The following is a 14,681-nucleotide window of genomic DNA, read 5'->3' as shown; positions in this document are numbered from 1 at the left end:
TTGGCACAGCCCAGGCTGTTCTCTCCCCTTAGGGTCCTGGGATCTGCCAGTCAAAAGGACCTATGTCCCAGCCAGCTACTCAGCAATAAGCCAGATCACTGCCCCTCTCTACCTCCCCCCATACCCCTAGGCTGGGCACTGACCCACAAGGCCCTCTCCTGCTTGCCTGAGGCGCCCCCTCCTTTAACACTTTCCCACCCTTCTCCTGTTCTTGTTTAGGATGCACATTGCCCGGGCCACCTTCAAGGTCTGGGCCTTCAGTGCACGCTGCTTTGGAGAGGCCAAGTGACCAATGAACGGGTGATAAGAGCACTGATTGAGGCGCTTGCTGGGGGATGGTTCTGAGTGCGGCCTGGCTCCACGGGGGGAAGGGGGTGTTTAGGGACCAGCCTGGCTCTGGAGGGATGGGGGAGGGGAGTGGGTCTGTCATGGGCTCTACCCGGAAAGCAGGTGCTGATGAAGCCAGTGCGGTATCTGGCTGCCCACGCCCCCCTGCTCAGCATGAGTCTCTATGGAGTCTGGTGCTCTGTGACATTGTCATGGTGCAGCCAGAAGGAGACACCACAGGAGAGGCTGTCCTGGCCCTAGTGAAGGAACTGAGTGAGTACCGGGCCCCGCCAGGATGTCCAGTTCTACCCCTGGTTCTCAAAAGGGGATGGGTCTCATGCAGTGGATCTCAAACTTTTGTCCCGGTGACTCCTTCACTTAGCAAGCCTCTGAGTTTAACCCCCTTATAAGTGAAAAACACTTTTTTATATATTTAACACCATTATATATGTTGGAGGCAAAGCGGGGTTTGGGGTGGGGGCTGGCAGCTCACGACCCCCCATACAATAACCCTGCGATCCCCTGAGGGGTCCCGACCCCCAGTTTGAGCTGGGCTACTGATCTAGAGAGCAGGGAAGCTGGGTGCTATCCCTGGCTCAGGTGGGGAAAGGCAGGGGCTGAATGAGGTGACGTTCACAGCTCTTTCCCTGGGCAGGTACAACCTGTGCCGTCACTATGCCCAGTTGGGGAGCCAGAGACTTGGGTACAGGACCTACAAGGATCAGATCATCTTTGTGTATAAGTAAATTTACTCCCAAGCACCTCTCAGTATCAGGGTGCTGTGTCTCATTCCCATTGAGCGAGCCAGGCTCCCTGCTTGGGGTCTGGATTGGAGCTGGTGTCCACTACAGAGGAAAGGCCCCATGTCCCCTTTCCCAACCCCACCCCTCCCACACACACACACTCCCAAGCCAACCAGTCTGCCTCCCTGCCCTGGGGCTGGATCAGAGCTAACACCCGTGCAGACCGTCATGCTCTGGGCTGGCTGTGACCCTGCTTTCCTGGAAGGTCAGACATGGTGTCGGTCACCAAGTGGTGCCAGTTCGGGTCTGAGGAGGCCGGAGAAGCTGGGGATTTTGCCGAGAGGCCCTTTGCTGCCAGATTCCAGACATCCAGCACAAGTGGGACCCCTTCCTCAGTGCCCCCTGGTGCCTCTGCTGCTCCCCCATCCCACACCATCTGGCAATGCCCCAGTGCCTTCTCCCTTCCTCAGACCCCCACACCTAACTACTTCTCCTCCTAGTACCTCCAAACCCCCAGCGCCCCCTCCACTACTATAACCCCCTCAGTTTCTTTCTCCTCAACTGTGCCAAGCCCTTCATCCTCCCTAATCCCCCATGGCCCCTTTCCCCTCCACCCTTTGTGACCCCTCCCATGCCCTCTTCACTACAATCTCTCTGACACCCCCCCCCCATGTTCTCCCAGGCCCAGGCCCCACAGGGATGGAATGGGACCCAGGCATCAGGGAGGACGCCCCAATGGCAGAACCACAGTGCTGCTAGGCCAGGGATGGGGCTGTGGGGTGCAGCAAGGGAAACAGACCCAGCCACCCAGGTGTCCAAGGCAGCTCTCCTGGGAGAGGGACAACAGTGCTGCCAGCCCCGTGGGGAGGGAATGTGATCCAGAATCCAGGACAGCTACGAAGGGGCTCTGTAGCTCCAGGGGGGCCAGGGGAAGAAGGAATGGGACCCAGACATCTGGGATGATTCCTTTAGGGGCTCTGCAGTTCCCAGACCTTGGGAGTGGGGGTGGTAGGGAATGAGACCAAGCGTCCAGGCTCTCGTCTCTCTCTGTGTCCCCCCAGAACATGATGGTGCTGAGAGACTTAAATCAGGGTGGGGGTCTGCAGCCCATCCAGAATGTGCTGAGACCCTGGTTTCCTCTGGCTGATTGGTGATGGTGCTGACACCACGATCACAGTCCTGAGCCACTGCAGCTATGACAGGTAGCTGGGGGCCAGCACGGGGACAGGGGCGCAGTCCCAGGGGAGGGCCGGAGGACTCGGGGAATGAGTATAGCGCTGGGAGGAGTTGGGGGTCTCAGCCTGGGATGTGGAGAGAACTGGCTCCCAGCCCTGGGTGGGGGAGGGCAGAGAAGTGGATCAGAGCATGCTGATGTGGGGGGAGGGGAACTGACTCCAAGCCAGAGGAGGGGCTCCCAGAGTGGATGGGGGTCCCAGCATGAGGGGTGGAAGAAGTGGGGCACAGAGAGCCCCAGGCAGAGATGAGTGGGTGGGGAACAATAGAGGAGTGCAGTGGTCTCAGGCCCTCGCACTTAATAGGTTAACCCATCTGGGCAGGTATTGCAGGAACTTCGGGGGTCTCTACTCCCAAAGCAGATGGCAGGAGCCCATCTCCAGCCCAGCAGCTCCCTCACCCCCAGCCAGTTTGCTCCCTGGGGATACAAAGACAGGCACAGAAGACTAGGAGGCAGGAGAGGCTTCTCAGATTAATCTACATTGACCTTGTAATCATGATATCCACTCAGCCCACACCTAATCTTCTTTCTCTTGCTCTCTTTCTAGCAACTCTAAAGACAAAAGGGACAAGACCACAGAAGCACCAAAGAAATGGCAGGAAAAGAGAAGGGAAGAAAAAGCCCAGGAGAAAGGATGGAGACACACTGCATGCATGCCCCCGCTCCCCTGTAAGGAGGGCTTGGGTCTTAAACACTAGTTTCAGTGAGTTTAAGCCCCCTAGAAGTGCCAAGCAGAAGGACCTCCCTGTAAATAGTGATCAAAGTCCTTCGCCTCCAAACAAAATGATTTGGGTATCCATTACATATCTGCAGCTCAAGGACCATGCTTAAATATGGGCTCGGGTCTCTTTCTGTTTCAAACCTTTGGAAGCTAATCTTTTAAATGCCCTGTGTGATTGACCTCTCCCTGCAACAAGGGTTCAGTCCCCACCCCTGAGATGGAGTGGCCTCCCACTGAGCTGGAGGCAGGGTGATCAGATATCCCAATTTTATAGGGACAGTCCTGATCTTTGGTTCTTTTTCTTATATAGCCTCCTATTACCCTCCACCCTCTGTCCCGATTTTTCACATTTGCTGTTTGGTCACCCTGGCTGGAGGGGGAGGGACCACTCTCTGATCCCTGATGGGCGGAGCCAAGCTGGACTCACCCCTCCTGCAAGAAGCTAAGGGGGTAGGGCAGGAAGTATAAAAGGCGGAGCCACAAGTATAGTGGGGGGAGCTGTATGTTTCTAGAGTCTATAGCTACATTGTGCCCTTCCTGAGAATGAGACTAACCTAGGAGAAAAACTGCTGGGACTGGTGCTTGCTGTGTACCTTAAGAAGATAGAGGATGACCCTGAGCTTCAGGTACCTTCTGGTGGGAGTAGGAAGTAGCCCAGGGACAATGGAGTATAGTTCAGGTCTGTGGCTGCTGATCAGTGTGTTTTGATTAGCTCCCTGCAGAACCAGTGATGGAACACTGTCTGGGTTGGGGTCCTGGGCTGGGACCTTGTGGAGTAGGGTGGGCCTAGGTCCCCCTATGCCCTGCTGCTATTCCCCACCCTGGGGTGGCAGTCCTTAAGCTCAGAAGCCTGAATTTGTCTGATGGAGTCAGGATGCTAAATACCAGACTACTTAAGGGCCTGGGCTCCTTGAGACTGTTGGATTGCACTGTCCCACCTAAGGACCTGACCCCTCATTCCTGGTAAGGGGTGGTGTCCCAGGTGTGTAGTGAGGTGGAGTCCCTTTCCACTGATCTGGAAGGGGAGGGACACTGCCAACCCACAATCACCCTAATATAGCTTCTTGGTCTTAAGTAACTTTTGGGTGAAATGACCCCTGGCTACTGAGAGAATGTAGGTCTCCCCTTTTTCCCCACTCTTGGCCCTAGTCCTTTTTGTCACACCCCTTGTCTAATGATAACCTTTTAAGTGTGGGAAAGGTGACCCAAACCCTTCTTATTTCATCATGGGTTACTTTGATGTGCCAAGCAAAATGATTGCCCTGTAAACCCAGTGTAAGGTCTTAATGCTCTTAACCCCAAAATAGTACAGCCTTTTTGTGGCTTGGGGCCATTGCTTCCTTTCTGCTGGCCAAGAAATGCATGGGTACAGGGGCACAACTATTCATCTCTATTTTTGAGACATAGCTTCAGCTATAATATTGGTTTGTCAGTTTATAAGTCAATGATTTTATTAAAAAAGAACAGGCGTACTTGTGGCACTTTAGAGACTAACAAATTTATTTCAGCATGAGCTTTCTTGAGCTACAGCTCCATTCTTCGGATGCATAGAATGGAACACAGACAGGAGTTGAGTTAGCTCAATTGATTAGACTCTTCCTGTTGGTATGCATACTTCCAGTTTTTCATGTTCTCTGTATGTATAAATATCTCCTGTCTGTGTGTTCCATTCTATGCATCTGAAGAATGGAGCTGTAGCTCATGAAAGCTCATGCTGAAATAAATTTGTTAGTCTCTAAAGTGCCACAAGTATGCCTGTTCTTTTTGCAGATAAAGACTAACACGGTTGCTACCCTGAAACCAATGATTTTATTGATATCTATCTAGCTTGGGGACCATTTTGGGATGGACCAGTGTGGGGCCTGGCTGGAGGAGGAAAAGTTGAATGAGTCTGGTAGGGGGTTGGGGTATGACAATGCTGTGGCATCAGCCCTGTAGTTCACAATCACAAAGATGTAACCATGCATGACACATCCAGGGAGACTGTGCATGGTACTTCAGATGCCCCAGGTATTAAAATCTGGAATGGATCACCAGAGCAGGAGGAGGTATTGGTGGGGAGGTGGAGGTATGATGATCTGAGGGTTCAACCCAGACTAGTAAGGGGTTGAGTAACCCTGGCCCTGCACCTCTGGGGGCCTTGAAAGCTGTGCTCGCAACCTGGAGGCTAATGGCCAGCAAACAAGCATGCAGGTCACCAGAGGTGCTGACTTTTCTGCTGGTGCCGGTGGGTGCTTACCTCTACCCCTTCCTGGCCCTGCCTCTTCCCCTGAGTATGCTGTGTTCCCCTCTCTCCTTCCCTGCCCTCCAGAGCTTGTTACTCATGGCAAGTGCTGGGAGGAAAGTGGGGATGTGCCTCACTCAGGGGTGAGGGGAGCGTGGCTGCCAGTGGGTGCAGAGCACCCACTAAACTTTCCCCATGGGTGCTTCAGCCCAGAGCACCCACAGTGACCTGCAGAGGCACTGACTCCCCCTAGCTTCCATGGCCAATTTATTACTTGCTCACACACCCACCTGAATTTCTTCCAAACCAGCTGCCAATGTGACAATCGGCCAAGGTTCCTAGAATTGTGAATTAGTATGTTACCACTCTCCCTCTCAGCAAGTGAGTTGTGCCACTGCTAAGCTGTGACAGCTCCCTTATGTACCTGTTTGTCCTCTTAGGAAACTCTTCATGACTCTGCGAGTCCAAACCTTGCCTTGCCACTAACCAACAGAAACCCCTACCCCTCAGTTCCCCAGAAATTTTTATTTTTCCCTGCAGTGGCCTGCCTTCTCTTTGAACATGCACCGAAATTAAGCTTGCTGCTCCTTTAAAGAGATGGTAGCAATAGCTTATTTGTGGTTAACAATAACTCAATGTAATCACAGCACTGAATTGCTTTATAGTAAATAAGTACATTAAAGACTAGGTCAAAAGTTTAAGTGACTCCAAATATGAGGAGTAAATCTAGAAAGGGTGACAAACAAAAGTAAAAATGTGCTTCTAGGACAAATTTAAGCAATTTACAATCTTCCTCGAAGCAGGTTTCTCAACTGCATTCACTTCCCAGAGACCTCAACCTCCTTGGTTGAAGGACCCTATGTTCTGACACTTTTTTTTTTTTAGACCAAGGTCCTTGAGTCCCCTAAATATGGATAACTCCAATGTCTTTTTGCACCTGTGATGGGGTTTACTCCCCACACAGGACCTCAGAGAATTGACTTAGGCCAGGCAGGCCCAATTAAGCAGCAAATAAGGAAGAGATTTAGGCTAAGAAATCCACTAATTGGAAGCAAGTCCCCACCTGTGGGGGAACAGGTGGGGCTCACAAATCTAAGACTGGCAACAGAAAGATGGCTGCAAGTCAATAGTATAAAGCATATCTATGATTATCCGTAATTCCTAATGGTGCTAATACATTGATATTTAGAAATGTCTATCTCTGGCTTTTATATAAGACCTCACTTGATGCACTTTTATTGTACACAAGGCTATACTTGTGGGCTGTCAAATTTTCTGAATTGTAGAGAAGCAATGAAAAAGAGGGAGGGGAGAATAATAATGCACCATATTTGTGGTAATGAAGTCCTCTATTGCTTTGCCACAATTTTGAGTGGCCACCAAGGGCTCCCACTCAAAATTGTCCAGACAGCAATATTGTGGATTCAACAATGTTGGAAGTTAACACCCTTAATAGTGTGTACAATTAACTGACTATTGCTTATCATTTGAGGCTCAGACCTCTTTATAGTTAATAGGATGTAGGAGCAGGATTTTATAATTGTACTATAAGACCTGATGTGAACTTTGATTTCCACTCTACCAGCAACCCTTTTTGAATAACAAAAGAATGACTGTCTGAGACTAGGATCCTGTTTACCATATGCCAATTGTAGGACCTGTTATAAAATTGAGTTAGTAAGAGACAGGACTTTGTACTGTGTCTATGACACATAGATTAGAGAAATGTCCAGGACCTGAAACCCCAATGTGAATTGTTTCAGTTATAAGATTTAGCAAAGTTCAAGTTACAATGTATTCTGCTGAATATAAAATACTGCTCTCTGTAGACCTTTGAAGGTTTCTGTGACAGACTGTTTATGTGAATGAGGAATGCATGCCTCAGGAAAAGAGGAGGTGTGAAAGCCATTGTTATAGGCAGATGGTCAAGGAAGATGGCATGAAGAGACTTGGAAACACCAGAAGACAAACAAAACATCCACTGTATCCAATGCTCAACACAGCAGCACTGATGACCTCAGAGGTGAGGCAGGCACCTCAAAGGTGAGATAACAAATATCCAATAACAATGTGAAGCCTGACCATCAAATGATAACAGCAGAAAACCCCAAGTTTAACACCACTTAAGGACTAACGATTACAGGGAGACATTGCAAAATGCATGGACTCAAATGGGAATTTACAACTATAAAGAGGGTGTTTTGCCATGCAACTCTGGGTTCAGTCCCACAAAGCCTCGGAGCACTGGACTGTGACCAACAGAGCCCAGTTCCTCACTTGTGCTCAATCTAACTGGCCATTAGATTGACTCCAACTACAGACTAGTAACTATAAAGTCCATCCGCAGGACTTGTGTGCATGAGGGGGCAGTGTCCAAAAAGCATATGCTAATAGTTGTAATTTCATAAATGTGGCATATTTGCCTTTGTCCCTTAGAAGATCCCATGTGCTTTGTACAGCATAACAAAGAGGCATACCCCTTTCAGGAATCTGACTTGTCTTGCGTACTCAAGTTTCACCTCACTTAAACCACTTGCTTACAAAATCAGTGCTGGATTCATTCTGGTCCTTGACTGGAATCTGCTCCAGCTCAGTGACCTTTCCTGGTACAGGTGACTGTTCCTGCCATTCCAGGAGAAGACGTAAAGGACTGTACTCCAACCACACACTGATCTGCACCTGCATGTGGTCAGTGGCTCAGGTGATTGCTCTGACCAGGATGCACTGTCACCTGTGACTAACAGGGCAGAAAGCTGTTCTGATATGGTCCGTGCAACATGCTACTACTGGTGAAAATGGGAGCATGGGGCGTTACCGTTACCCAGGGTTCTTTCAACCCAAAGCTCTTGGTAACTCACTTTGGGCAAAGAGGTGTCAGGAAACAAATCAGGGGAGACATGGCTGTCCAGCCGATAGATGGCTGGCACAGAGGACAACATGAGTGCTTTCACTTAAAGCTAAACTTTACTTAGTCTCAAGCAGTTACAGAGACAGACATACATCCACAACAAGATTAGTAAAACACCCCAACCCTCACTTACCAAAGCTGAATGTGGCTTTCGAGTGACACAGCAGCAGGCTTCTGGTGGCCAAATCTTCCATCTGCTGGTGGGGAACACAACATGCATCCAGAGGGAGAGACCAGTCCCAAACAGGCTGTCCCCTACTCCCTGCCAGTCTTAAGCTTTTCCCCTTTTTATACATGTCCCCTAAAGAAACCTTGTTAAGTAAGCAGTTTTGATGATCAAGCAAGAGGCTCCTTCTGATTGATTTAACCAGATGTGGGTTTTCCCAGAGTTCACAGCCTTGAGACCCCAATAGACATTTCTGGGGCACATACATGCATTTTAAAAGAGCAGGATCAGCAACTTCAACGCAATTCTTATCAGGAAAGACAGGGGCTCAAGCTGCCCTTTTTGCCTTGGTCAAACTGAGTTTGCTACCTGGCCACTTAACAATAAGCCATAGTGGTTTCAGGTACCTTACTAGTTTGCCAAAGTCTCCCCAGCTTTTTACTGAGAAACTGTATTTGTAAAAGCTGTCTTCATGAGTGATTTAGGTCACTGCTGTTGGCTGTAAAAGCTGGGAACTCCATTTAAGGTGAATCAATTTTCACCTTATTTTATTCAATTTCAGACAACTATTGTCACTGATAGCATCTGGACTCTTCTTCTAGGCAAATAACAGACAAGATGGAACTGGTAAATAGGCCCATGTTACCGTGCTCTGAGGCACCAAGAAGTCCTTCCATGATAGTTGTGACCTCACTTGGTCCTCTAGTCCTGTCCTTTAGTTTCAGGTCCAGTGTCTTCTCCAATACATCAATCCTTTGAGTTTTGGGTAACTTGTATATTATAAACAATATTTGTTTCTCAAACTAGGGAAATCCAATCTAGATGGAGCTACTAAAGGTCAGTGCACAATGGCTTGGAAAATCATTCCCAGAGTAGTTATCAGTGCTTCAGTCATGCTGGAAGGGCATAACAAGTGGGGTCCCATAAGGACTGGTTCTGTTAAATATCTTCAATGATTTAGGTAATGGCAGAGAGTACACTTATAAAGTTTGTGGCTGATACTAAGCTTGGAGGGGCAGGGGGGGTTGCAAGTACTTCGGAGGATAGGATTAAAATTCAGAATGGCCTGAAGTAAATAGGATGAGATTCAATAAGGACAAATGCACAGTACTCAACTTTGGCAGGAACAATCAGTTACCCACATACAAAATGGGAAATGACGGCCTAGAAAGGAATACTATGGAAAGATCTGGGAGTCATAGTGGCTCACAAGCTAAATGAGTCAACAGTGTAACACTGTGGCAAAAAAAGCCATCATCCTGGGATGTATTAGCAGGAGTGTTGTAAGCAAGACACAAGAAGGATTTCTTCCACTGTACTCTAGTTGAGGCCTCATCAGCACAGAGTATTATGTCCCATTCTGGGTGCCACATTTCAGGAACAATATGGACAAAGTGGAGAAAATCCAGAAAAGAGAAACGATTAAGGTCTAGAAAACATGACGAATGAGGGAAAAATTGAGTTTGTATCATCTGGAAAAAATGGATTAAGAGGGGACATAAGTTGCTGGAAGGAGGGGAAATTTGTTCTTAACCTCTGAGGATAGGACACAGGGTAGATAAAAATCAATTTAAAAAATCATTAAAACTGGGCTTTTTATAAAATGCTTTTTTGAGGAAAACCTATCTAAAAGTTTTAATTAAGAAATTATAGCTCAAAGATCTCATCATGGAATAGGGATAACTTTTTAATTCTATAGTTATGAGAATATATTCATGTAATGTTTAAGAAACATTTTGTAAATGAGTTCCAATAGTTCATGAATTAGGGACCCAGTTTTATGGGGTTCAGCAGGCTTCTGTATAGATTTAGGTTAAGCTTTCCATCTACCCAATGGACTCACTGCTCTGTCTTAGAAGATACCCTCAGAGATGCTTAGTTTTGCAGTTCTCAAACACTGGCTTTGTCACCAGAGGTAACATATTAACAGCAAAAAGTGTTTTTAAATATAGAGAGGTGAGAAAACAGACCTCAACTCTATTGTCCCACTGCAAATTTGTGTATACCACATCAATCCCTTACTTCTCTAAAAGTGAAGTTTCAAAAAGTTCAGTGACTAGAAGATTGTTGGGGTGGGGGGGCAGAATAGATCTGGACAAAGATAAATGTGAGAAGCGAGAAACATGCTTTTTTCTTTAAAATATTATGTTTTGCTTTTGAAGAGAACTAAAACCACCACATTAAGTATTCTGGATTTAACTAAAACAATAAACATCTGTCTGATCTCCTCCTAAAGCAGCATGGCAAGGATCCTCCAAATATTGATTGATCCATTGAATTGGAGTTCATCTCCGAATGACTTCATAAATAGCTGCTTCAATTACCTTTGGTAAATGAAATAACCAAATTTTTTTGCTATGGCAGTAAAACTAATTTGAAAAGTTTTCAAAACCACTCTTTTCAAAAGCATAGTAGGTTACATTTGTAGAAGATCACATCTCCAAGTTGTGAAGGATAAGGTTCTAACAGCCAACAAGAATGTACTTTTATGTAGAAAACCATGATTAACGTGAGTCTTCCTGACTGGTGATTTATATCAAATTCACTCGGATAGGACAAGAAGCAATGAGCTTAAATTGCAGTAAGGGAGGTTTAGGTTGGACATTAGGAGCAACTTCCTGACTGTCAGGATAGTTAGGCATGGGAATAAATTGCCAAGTTGTGGAATCTCCATCATTGGGGATTTTTAAAAGCAGGTTGGACAAACACCTGTCAGGGATGCTCTAGATAATACTCACTCCTGCCTTGAGTGCAAGGGACTGGACTAGATGACCTCTTGAGGTCCCTTCCAGTTCTGATTCCATGATTCTGCACGTGCATGCTTCAATTACCCAAATTCTGCATTTTTCCTGTTGGTTTTCCAGTTTGTCATGTCATTTTATGCCCCCTTGCCTTGGGGCTTTCCAGAGAAAGGACTTTGTTAGTTTGTCTTTACCTCAGAACTTGTAGCACACTGTTACTCTCAGTCATAACATAAATTTGAGCCATCAGCTACTTTGTTTTAAAAATAAAACACATTGGCTCATGTTTCTTCTACACTGATTCACTGTCTAATTACAAATCTTTAAAATATAGCTGACAAAGTTCTTAATTTTACCGTTTAGCAATCTTTCATTTGTATGTCTGTACATGTTATCCTTATCTACTAGGGCAGAGGAGGTTGGAGATCACATTAACTCTCCTTAACTTTCATTCAAAGTCCAGTTTCTTTGTGAATCATTACCAAGAAACGTCATTATAAATTTTCCCAGTATACTAAACTCCCGCCCCCACTCCATGCCCTGACTCCACCACTCTTTTACCCCTCCCCACTCCTACCCCTCACACCAAATGGGAGCTGCCCAGGTAAGTGCTCCACACCTAAACCTCCTGCCCAAACCCTGAGCCCCCTCCCTCGTTCTAGCTCCTGGCCAGACCCTGCACCCCAACCCTCATCCTGCTCCTTCACCCCCAGCCCTGTACTCAGTGCACCCCCACCCTCAGCTCAGTGCAGAGAGAAATGAAGAGAATGGGCCAGAACCAGGGAGAAGCTAGGTACCCACTGTGTGTGGGCAGGGCCATGACCCCAGACCAGCAATGGGCTAAGTTGAGCTGGCAGCCAGGACCCCGGCTGGCAGAAGCCAGCGAACGAAACCCCACACTGGTAGCGGGCTGAGCAGCTCAGCCTGCTACCAGTCTGGGGTCCCTGCCACCAGCCCCGTTCATCCCACTGCCGGTCTGGCGTTCTGGTGCCAGACCCTTACTAGCCGGGGTTCCAGCTGCAGGCCCCACTCAGCCTGCTGCCAGCCTAGGTGAACGGAACCCCAGGCCTGCAGCGGGCTGAGTAGGCCGGTGGCATAAGATCAGCATTTTAATTTTAAATGAAGCTTCTTAAACATTTTGAAAACTTTGTTTCCTTTACATACAACAATAGTTTAGTTATAATATACTTAGGTCTTCTAAAAAAGAAGTTAAAACTTATTACTGGCACGCAAAACCTTAAATAATAAATGAAGACTCAGCATAGCACTTCTGAAAGGTTGCCGACCCCGGGCCTGTAACTCTATGCCTATGCCACGATTTACAAAAAAGAAAAACAACAAAAAACCACTACACTGAGGCTCAGAGCCCTGGTCAGCTGAGACAAGCTTGTGGAGCTCAGACTTGGGGGGGGGGGGAGGCTGTAAAATTGCAGTGCAGATGCTCAGGCTGGAGCCTGGGGTCTGAGCCCAAACTCCAGTGCAAGCCTGAATGTCTACACGGCAATGTCAACATGTGCCAGCAATGCCCCTTTGCTATGTACATTGGCCAAACTGGACAGTCTCTACAGAAAAGGATAAATGGACACAAGTCAGACATTAGGAATGGCAATATACAAAAACCTGTAGGAGAACACTTCAACCTCCCTGGCCACACAATAGCAGATTTAAAGGTAGCCATCTTACAGCAAAAAAAGCTTCAGAACCAGACTTCAAAGAGAAACTGAGCTTCAGTTCATTTGCAAATTTGACACCATCAGCTCAGGATTAGAGACTGTGAATGGCTTGCCAACTACAAAAGCAGTTTCTCCTCCCTTTGTTTTCACACCTCAACTGCTAGAACAGGGCCTCATCCTCCCTGATTGAACTAATCTCATTATCTCAAGACTGATTCTTGCCTGCATAGTTATACCTGCCCCTGGAAATTTCCATTACATGCATCTAATGAAGTGGGTATTCACTGACAAAAGCTTATGCTCCAATACATCTGTATGTCTACATCTACAATTTTGCAGCTCTGGTTGTTACAGCTGTACTAGTACAGCTGTATAGGGCCAGCGCTGCAGAGTGGTCACACTTACAGCAACCAGCGCTGCAAGTGGTGTTAGATGTGGCCACACTGCAGCGCTGTTGGGCGGCTTCAAGGGGGGTTAGGGGAACGCGAGAGCAAACCGTGGGGAAGCAGGTCTCCTTCCCCACGGTTTGCTCCAGTGTTCCCCGAACATCCCCCCCCCAAGCAGGTCTCCTTCCCAGCGGTTTGCTCCGGTGTTCCCCGAACCCCCCTGCAAGCAGGTCTCCTTCCCCGCGGTGTGCTGTCGCGTTCACCGAACCCCCCTGCAAACCGCGGGGAAGGAGATCTGCTTGCACGGGGGTTAGGGGAACGCGAGAGCAAACCGCGGGGAAGGAGACCTGCTTGATTACCAGAGAGGCTTCCTCTGGTATGCTGGGATACCTGTTTATTCCACGGAGGTCAAGAAAAATGCTGGTGAGTGTTTACACCTGATGACCAGCGCTGGATCCTCTACACCCGAGTTTCAATGGGTGTACGGCCAGTGCTGCAAACAGGGAGTTGCAGCGCTGGTGATGCCCTGCAGATGTGTACACCTCCTAAGTTGCAGCGCTGTAACTCCCTCACCAGCGCTGCAACTTTGTGGTGTAGACAAGGCCTTAGTCTTAAAGGTGCCACAGGACACTGTTGCTTTTTACAGATCCAGACTAACATGGCTACCCCTCTGATACTTAAGAATTGGCTCTAAGCATGTATTTTGGGTAAGATCTAAGTTAAAATTTGACCTGGGTCTGGGGCTTGGTCCTTTGGGATCAGGAGAACCTCTCTTTTATACAATGAGATGATGAGAATTTTCAGTAATTCTCATCTGATCTGTGTCTGGATGGAGGCCTGAGGCTGGGTACTTTAAGGGAACTGCATTGTTTGGACTTCTGAGTAACCTGTATAGTAATATAGAAGTTTTGTGCTGGTTTGGTAAATCTAAACATATGGGCTGGTAGGAGGGGTGTGGGCTCCCACATACCAAATCTGCCAGGTCCATTAAAAAAGTGCATAGAAAATTGAATAATTCACCAAAACATTTAAAAAAATTAGATCACCTAATTGATTTCTAGTCAGTGCTCCTAGTAGAACACCCAAAATTTAAATAAAAATAAAATCATATTTTGGCCATTAGAACCCTCCCCCTCCACACAGCTTCAGTGTGTACATAAACTAAAGCCAAAAAAAGTTGTCACTGTTGATATTTGCTAAAAAAAATATATAAAGGAAAAGACTACCTTGACAGGACACCTGCTTTTCCAAGCTAATAATAGCTGTGTGTATGTTAAGGCCACCACTTTTGCAAAATACACATTTTAATCTCATCACTGCTGCAGGCAATTGTATTTACTGGCCTGCAAATAAAATTCTACAATTAGCCCTTAAGTTCAAACACCCTTTAACTGGACTACCTTAGTACCTAGTTGGTTTCAAAATTTGCTTTCGCTGCTACCAAAGGTTCAAAGACTCTCCAAATTACAAGGGCAAATCCATTTGCTTCAAAATATATAGTGAATTTTTAAAAATGCCTTTCATATAGCTTATAAAGTGTCTACTTTATATATAAAGT

General features: G+C 47.0%; 1 protein-coding gene across 1 annotated transcript in view; it reads left to right on the top strand.

The window, feature by feature from the left end:
- Window positions 1–428: 428 nt before the first annotated feature.
- Window positions 429–14,681, top strand: part of LOC115645011 (1,5-anhydro-D-fructose reductase-like) — a 63,662-nt gene continuing 49,409 nt past the window's right edge. Inside the window, exons 1-4 of the mRNA XM_030549423.1 lie at window positions 429–604; window positions 983–1,069; window positions 1,336–1,448; window positions 2,852–2,973. Of these exons, the coding sequence (XP_030405283.1) occupies window positions 429–604; window positions 983–1,069; window positions 1,336–1,448; window positions 2,852–2,973 (498 nt within the window). The remainder of the gene's footprint in view (window positions 605–982; window positions 1,070–1,335; window positions 1,449–2,851; window positions 2,974–14,681) is intronic.

Source organism: Gopherus evgoodei, chromosome 2 (genome assembly GCF_007399415.2).
Source record: "Gopherus evgoodei ecotype Sinaloan lineage chromosome 2, rGopEvg1_v1.p, whole genome shotgun sequence".
NCBI classification, from domain to species: domain Eukaryota; kingdom Metazoa; phylum Chordata; order Testudines; family Testudinidae; genus Gopherus; species Gopherus evgoodei.
This window is presented reverse-complemented; position numbering and strand designations above follow the sequence as displayed.